General features: G+C 38.1%; 1 protein-coding gene across 2 annotated transcripts; it reads left to right on the forward strand.

Annotated features, from left to right (window-relative positions):
* Window positions 1–1,818: 1,818 nt before the first annotated feature.
* Window positions 1,819–6,192, forward strand: LOC145547702 (uncharacterized). Of its 2 annotated transcripts, XM_081597546.1 has the most exons (10): window positions 1,819–2,184; window positions 2,807–2,902; window positions 3,211–3,348; window positions 3,460–3,624; window positions 3,705–3,841; window positions 4,110–4,203; window positions 4,340–4,671; window positions 4,741–4,906; window positions 5,000–5,124; window positions 5,426–6,192. In XM_081597546.1, the coding sequence occupies exons 7-10, from the start codon at window positions 4,606–4,608 to the stop codon at window positions 5,741–5,743; spliced, it is 675 nt and encodes a 224-aa protein (XP_081453672.1). In that variant the 5' UTR covers window positions 1,819–2,184; window positions 2,807–2,902; window positions 3,211–3,348; window positions 3,460–3,624; window positions 3,705–3,841; window positions 4,110–4,203; window positions 4,340–4,605; the 3' UTR covers window positions 5,744–6,192. The 2 variants fall into 2 exon arrangements, with proteins under 2 accessions (XP_081453672.1, XP_081453673.1); XM_081597547.1 differs by lacking the exon at window positions 3,211–3,348.
* Window positions 6,193–7,871: the final 1,679 nt, after the last annotated feature.

Here is a 7,871-nt window from a genome sequence, read left to right on the forward strand (position 1 = left end):
TCAGGCGGTCATTGACGTCAATCTGTGACGTGGGATTCGGGTTTTGAGTTTGCCATTCGAGGATCACGTCACCAAAGAACAGCTCAGCCAATCAGGTCCAAGTGACGCACAGACCCTATTACGTACAGTATTTGAATGTAGGATTTCATTTTTTTTATGTAAAATTCTCTTTTCATCCAGCATTGTGATCCTCGACCATTAAGAAAGGATAACCTATCTTTAATGGCTTTTGTTTTTTTGTTTTGTTTGTTTGTTGTTGTTTTTTTAAAGCATTTACCTGCAAGACAAAGAAAATGATTAGTGACCAAATGATCGCAGAAGTCCTACATTCAAGGACTCTGTTTCAGGCGGTCATTGACGTCAATCTGTGACGTGGGATTCGGGTTTTGAGTTTGCCATTCGAGGATCACGTCACCAAAGAACAGCTCAGCCAATCAGGTCCAAGTGACGCACAGACCCTATTACGTACAGTATTTGAATGTAGGATTTCATTTTTTTTATGTAAAATTCTCTTTTCATCCAGCATTGTGATCCTCGACCATTAAGAAAGGATAACCTATCTTTAATGGCTTTTGTTTTTTTGTTTTGTTTGTTTGTTGTTGTTTTTTTAAAGCATTTACCTGCAAGACAAAGAAAATGATTAGTGACCAAATGATCGCAGAAGTCCTACATTCAAGGACTCTGTTTCAGGCTTTCATTGACGTCAATCTGTGACGTGGGATTCGGGTTTTGAGTTTGCCATTCGAGGATCACGTCACCAAAGAACAGCTCAGCCAATCAGGTCCAAGTGACGCACAGACCTTATTACGTACAGTATTTGAATGTAGGATTTCATTTTTTTCAATGTAAAATTCTTATTTCATCCTGCATTATGATGCTTGAACATTGAGAAAGGATAACCTATCTTTAATGGCTGTTGTTTTGCTTTGTTTTGTTTGTTTGTTGTTGTTTTTTTAAAGCATTTACCTGCAAGACAAAGAAAATGATTAGTGACCAAATGATCGCAGAAGTCCTACATTCAAGGACTCTGTTTCAGGCGGTCATTGACGTCAATCTGTGACGTGGGATTCGGGTTTTGAGTTTGCCATTCGAGGATCACGTCACCAATGACTAGCTGAGCCAATCAGGTGAAGGTGACGCACAGACCTTATTACGTAGAGTATTTGAATGTAGGATTTCATATTTTTTTAATGTAAAATTCTTATTTCATACTGCATTATGATGCTTGAACATTGAGAAAGGATAACCTATCTTTAATGGCTGTTGTTTTGCTTTGTTTTGTTGTGTGTGTGTTGTTTTTTAAAGCATTTACCTGCAAGACAAAGAAAATGATTAGTGACCAAATGATCGCAGAAGTCCTACATTCAAGGACTCTGTTTCAGGCGGTCATTGACGTCAATCTGTGACGTGGGATTCGGGTTTTGAGTTTGCCATTCGAGGATCACGTCACCAAAGAACAGCTCAGCCAATCAGGTCCAAGTGACGCACATACCTTATTACGTACAGTATTTGAATGTAGGATTTCATTTTTTTCAATGTAAAATTCTCTTTTCATCCAGCATTGTGATCCTCGACCATTAAGAAAGGATAACCTATCTTTAATGGCTTTTGTTTTTTTGTTTTGTTTGTTTGTTGTTGTTTTTTTAAAGCATTTACCTGCAAGACAAAGAAAATGATTAGTGACCAAATGATCGCAGAAGTCCTACATTCAAGGACTCTGTTTCAGGCGGTCATTGACGTCAATCTGTGACGTGGGATTCGGGTTTTGAGTTTCCCATTCGAGGATCACGTCACCAATGACTAGCTGAGCCAATCAGGTGAAGGTGACGCACAGTCCTTATTACACCTAGAGTATATGAATGTGTTTTTTTGTTTTAAATGTAATTATTTTCAAAGCATCTCAATTTAAATAAGTCGTTAAAAGCTTATACACAGTAAAAATGCCAGTGTTAAAATCTCAGGTGTAGTGTTAAATAAAGAGTGTGAGTGTTGTTTTAACATCACACAGCTTTAAAATAACACTGCCATTGTAACTTCCGTCATATTTGCGTTGTTAAATTGCAGTGTTAATTGGCTAGTGTTGCTTAATCCCCGCCTCTGCGTAACGGCTGCAGAGTACTTTCTACTTTCTGTCGTCTCGCCACCAGTCACTCGATCGGTACGGCTTCTTTTCGCACACTAAAGGTAAGCTAAATATCCATACATGACTATTGTTACGTTGGAAATGTGCTTTTTAGTTTGTGACTTCAACAAATGCACTATATTTAACCTATTTTGCATGGAAAATTCACCAAATTCAAGGTCCCGCTGTTTTGCCAAATCTAGGCGAACGGTAAATTTGAATTCTGTTATATTTGATTGTCATTTTAAACCATGAATAAGTGGTATTATTTGAAATATTGGCGATAAAAAAAGCTAACATTGCAAACTGTTGGCCTCTGAGAGGATGTGGGGATTTTTTTTATTCCCTCGCGAAGTTGTTCGTTACGTCGAGCAATAAAGTGTTGCTAGGTAAGAGTAAAGCTAAACTTTTGAGAGGGAACGCAAAAGAGAGCGGAAAAAATCCCCATGTCCCCTAGAGGGCTCCGTAGACTATACCAGTAGCAAAGCAAGAGTGTAAAAAGCCACGTTACGGCTAGCCACTAGGGAAGCGGATTCTGGCTGGCTAGCTAGCTCAACACTCTAGCTAAGTGTCTCTAGCTGACAGAGTTAACGTGTTCAAAGTGATAGTGGAAGTGATAAAGGGTTGGTTTAAAATATCTGTAAGGTGTCAAAACTTGGACCGTGTCCTTTTTTTGTTATGCAGAAATGCTGGTTCAAGTGGAGTATCAGACAGTCCAGAAATGGGTTCGGGTTCCAGTGACAGATTACTGCTACGATTACTTTAAATTCATGCACGAGGGTAAGTTGAGTACTAATTATGTTGTTGTGGCAGCTGCCATTAAATTAAGTTAGCTTAAGGTAGTTTCTTTATCTCAAATCAGATCCAGAATGCTTATTAATTACTTTCATAAAAATGGTTGTCAAATTTTGGTAAACTGTCTGCCAACAATATGGGCAACATTGAAGATGTGCAATTTCAACCACCAGTTCATTGTGTGAAAATGTTATTTTAAATATTTTCTAATTATGAATGTAATTAGCCCTTACCAGTTCTGACCATATGCTATAAATTAGCATGTTAAGATGAGTACTTTTGTTTCCTTCCAGTTCATGCTAAATTCAGTTTGGCAAGTGAAATCTGTGTAGACCTGAAGGACTCTTTTGGAGTTGATGTGGATGCTGATATTTTTGATGAACTCCTGAGGTCTGCTACAGTATCTTTCAAAGTAGTCACTAAGCACTTTGGTAAGATTTAAAAACATTAAAACAATTGTTCCTTTTAATGCATTTTAAAAATATATAAATCAAAAGTTAATTTTAAGTTCTTTACTAATGAAGCTTCTAAACTTTATATAGTGGCCATCATTGATGAGAGTGAGGTAACAGACGCTTCCTTCAGTTCTGAAGATGGGTCAGTTGAGTCTCCAACCTCAAGCTCATCTTCTACAGTGATCACAGAGAACACTAAAGCACAGAGAAGACGACTGGCTGAAGGACCACCTGACAGTAAGATGGCAAAAGGTGTGAGTTGTCAAGATGGGAAATGGAATGATGATCCATTTTAAAATTCATAGCAGGATGACATGTGAAATCTGTTGCAGATTGTCTATGTAGCTCTGCACCAAAAACCAGGGGGAGAAGATGTATTAAAAGAATAAAACAAAAACAAAAGTCTCTCTGATCCAACAAGAAGGAAACTTGTCAATATTTTAGTGGCGGATATGATCGAAAGTCCTGGGTATGTACCAATAAACCTCAGTCTGCTGATTGGGGGTCAGAATTTAACCTTGATATTTTTGACTGATGGTGCTTTTAAGAGTTAAACACATACATGTATGAAATCCATAGAAATGTTAGAATAATTTGAAAACACATAATTATAATGATTATTCAAATAATTTGTAATTACTGAGAATGAGTTTTCTATTCATAACCTTTGCTTAATTTGTGTGAGTTTGTTTAAACCCTATGTGAAATATGAATGTTTTTATGGAATTGTTTTTTAGGAGAGTCCCTGCTGTCAATGTCCGCATTACCTGTGCCCTGGGAATTGTCACCCTCTTTCCCAATTTGAAAAATAATTGCTCACCAACTGGCTACGTGAGTACCTGAAGATTCTCTTCTTGAGTCATTATCTATCTGGATTTCTTCCTCTTTTTTACAATGTCAATTACCTGTGTAATTGTCCTTTTGAACGCAATGTAATCGACATTTTGTGTTGTCTGTTCTGTGATAGGAGCATTTCTACGATCCTCAAAGTGGACAGGGCTACCTGGCCTATCGGTTGAAAACCATTCAGCGTAGCACTGCAAGTGACTTCAAGAGGAGCTTTAGGTGATGAGCTCATCAAGGTGGCCCGAAAACTCAGAGGGAGACCTCAACCATCTGATCAGCTGTTTGGTGATGGATGCAAAGAAGCAATGTCCACAATGAAGCATGCATCAAACCAGGATGTTAAGGAGAAAATGAAGGCAACATTTAAGCATAGACAGAATATGCTACATGATCTGGACCCGTCATCACTCATCACTGGATCACTTCCCAAGATTCTTGGATACACCAGGCTTGGTGAGAAGCTCTCAGATTTGATTAACTGAACTTTTGAATTGGGTTTTGATGGTATTTTTCTTCTGCTAGATTGAGCAGGACTTCATCATGCTCTTTGGAGAAGACATCTTGGAGAAGTTAATTGCAAGATGGCCAACGTTCTACAAACCGAAGGTCATCACTGTCAGCAAAAGCCTTCGACAGAGTGATCACCTGGATGACCTTCTGTCTGCTCAGGAGGAATCAACTGATTATGGTACATATTAATAGATAAATATGTTCAACAGTCTTTTCTATGTATACATTTTCATATGGTAATTCTACATGGTTTGTGTTATGATTTTATTAGAATGGGATAACAACTTGGCAGCCATTCTCCTGCTGGTTCATCTCTTGCCTCCAACCGCCAAAAGGAGGAAACATGTAAAAATTAGTGCAACTGAGGCGGCAGCTGATCGTGTTGTATGTTGTAAGGTATGTTTTTGACATGAATTGTGCTTCCCTTAAAGTAAATCAATCTCAGTTTTATAAACTGTATAATGTTAAATTATTATTTGCTGTTATTTGTATTATGAATTATGGGAGCATAATGGCACAAAGAATTGTATGAGCCCATTAGAAGCAATCTTTTCACTTAAGCTCACAACAGTTTCCTTGCAAGTCACATCCCCTTTTGTGGCATGTTCACAGCTAATGGAAGGTGAAAAGTGTTCTTAATTTGTTGCTTGAGAGAGACTAAAACTATTATTTCTAATGTGCTGTCTCTCAATCTTAGGTGGGGACAAGCATGGCGACATTTCTTGGCAAAGTTGGATCTGCACAGCCGTTCCTCCTCTGCGTTGGAGAAAAGAAGAGCAGTATTCAGAAGTTTTACATCATTCTGGATCAGAAGCCCATTCCTTGTGTGGCACAGACTGCAGTGGCTGCCTTCGATGAACTGTTTAAGGCGCACTTTGTGTTTGCCGTGTCCTACGATGCAGCCCTCCTCAACTTCTACACATTCGTCCAAACAACAGTTTATGGGATTGATGTGGCAACAACAAAGGAGAGCCCCAGAGTCAAGGAAATCAGAGTGAGAATTAACAACACTTAAATATATCAACATGTTACATTTGTAAGGTTCAGCACAGAAATTCTTGGAATCTTTTTCAGCATTTGAAATTTAGTCATTCTTTGTATCCAGGGCACAAATTGCATTTGAAATGCGGGGAACACAGCTGTTCACCTGTTTTTTACGCACATTCTGGGTTCAAGTAGCACTTGATGAAAGCACATGGAGACACTATTGCCATAGATTCTGTTTATGTGGACAATGTTGGTACAGATAGTGTTGAGACTGATGATCATCTGAATGCTTTCATAATAGAGATGATGTGTTTGCTGTTATTTGTGTCTTTGATCTGATATATTATCAGACTTATGACAGGCAGTTTTCAGCTGATAATGATGAAAGAACATATATTGTGCCCCACTGCTGTTTTGTATAAGCTGTGCATTGAAGGTCTGTAATACTGAAATGGGTTTAATAAAAGGTAAACTTTCCATTTCTGTGTATTGTTTTGAATATTTTCCCACTGGATTTGGTTGATATTGACACCTTGTGGGGTCAATTATTTACCTTTTTAACACCACATTGTTTTGTGATCAACACTACACTGGTGTTACTTTTAACATTATATTTTAACACTAACACTGTTGTTATGTTAATGTGACACTCGGTATTGTTTAAAATTAACAATGTCTGGTGTTTAACAAAAAAATGGGTGTCAATCTTTTAACACTTTCGAAAGTGTTACTTTAACACCAGCTGACTTGGACACATATACACACTTTGTTGGTGTTAAAATTAACACTGTGGGTGTTAATTCAACACTGGAATTTTTACTGTGTACATTATGAGTATATAGTTATACATTTTATAAACTAGTAGAATATTTTCTTTTTTTTTTAAATATATTGAAAAGGCAACGAAAAGACAAAGTGGCTAAATTATCACAGATGACCTGCATTCAAAGACGGTATATAAATACTATGATGACGATTTAAATATTTATTGCTATATATCTACATCAAATTTCTATTTCACATGTCATATGACTATTAAAGGTTTAGTCACATGACAGATTGTCAGTAAAAACAATGACCTGCTCTTACAGGCCCAGTCTTTCTCTGCTGCCCCCTCTCTTCCCTAGGGGGCAGTAGAGAACAACATGTAGGCGCTGGGAGGAAGAAGAGCGAGAAAAGTGTCCGGTTGTTGTGGGGAGCGCAGTGTGTTAGTTTTAGGGAAGTTAGCTGTTCGTTGTACTTGTTCAAAAGAGGAATAAAGTTCTTAAAGCATTCATCTGCCTCCTCCTTGCTTTTTCCCGCCAGGGGAGCAGAAACGATAGGAGCTTGTTAACAGCGAACGAGCCGAAATAGAGACCAGCCCGTTTAAAACCAGCCTCTGATTGGACTCTGAGCCTTTCAGAGTCCACACATCCGCCTTTTCATACACGTCCAAAGACCAGGACTAAAAATTCTCTTTTCATCCCGCATTGTGATGCTCGTAAATTAAGGAAGGATAACCTATCCTTAATGGCTTTTGTTTTTACGAGCATTTACCTGCGATCCAAGAAAATTATTAGTGACCAAATGACCGCAGAAGGCTTACATTCAAGGACTCTGCATCAGGCGGTCATTGACGTCAATCTGTGTCATGTGATTCGGGTTTTGATTTTGCCATTCGAGGATCACGTCACCAATGACTAGCTGAGCCAATCAGGTGAAGGTGACGCACAGACCTTATTACGTAGAGTATTTGAATGTAGGATTTCATATTTTTTTTAATGTAAAATTCTTATTTCATACTGCATTATGATGCTTGAACATTGAGAAAGGATAACCTATCTTTAATGGCTGTTGTTTTGCTTTGTTTTGTTGTGTGTGTGTTGTTTTTTAAAGCATTTACCTGCAAGACAAAGAAAATGATTAGTGACCAAATGATCGCAGAAGTCCTACATTCAAGGACTCCGTTTCAGGCGGTCATTGACGTCAATCTGTGACGTGGGATTCGGGTTTTGATTTTGCCATTCGAGGATCACGTCACCAAAGAACAGCTCAGCCAATCAGGTCCAAGTGACGCACAGACCCTATTACGTACAGTATTTGAATGTAGGATTTCATTTTTTTCAATGTAAAATTCTCTTTTCATCCTGCATTGTGATCCTCGACCATTAAGAAAG

This window comes from Poecilia reticulata, chromosome 16 (assembly GCF_904066995.2).
Source record: "Poecilia reticulata chromosome 16, P_reticulata-male-v2, whole genome shotgun sequence".
NCBI lineage: Eukaryota > Metazoa > Chordata > Actinopteri > Cyprinodontiformes > Poeciliidae > Poecilia > Poecilia reticulata.

Coding starts and splice junctions, on each gene's coding strand:
- LOC145547702 (XM_081597546.1), top strand. CDS start 4,606: ATGATCTGGACCCGTCATCACTCATCACTGGATCACTTCCCAAGATTC. Junction 4,672..4,740: donor TCTTGGATACACCAGGCTTG/GTGAGAAGCTCT, acceptor TTCTTCTGCTAG/ATTGAGCAGGACTTCATCAT. Junction 5,125..5,425: donor ATCGTGTTGTATGTTGTAAG/GTATGTTTTTGA, acceptor TCTCAATCTTAG/GTGGGGACAAGCATGGCGAC.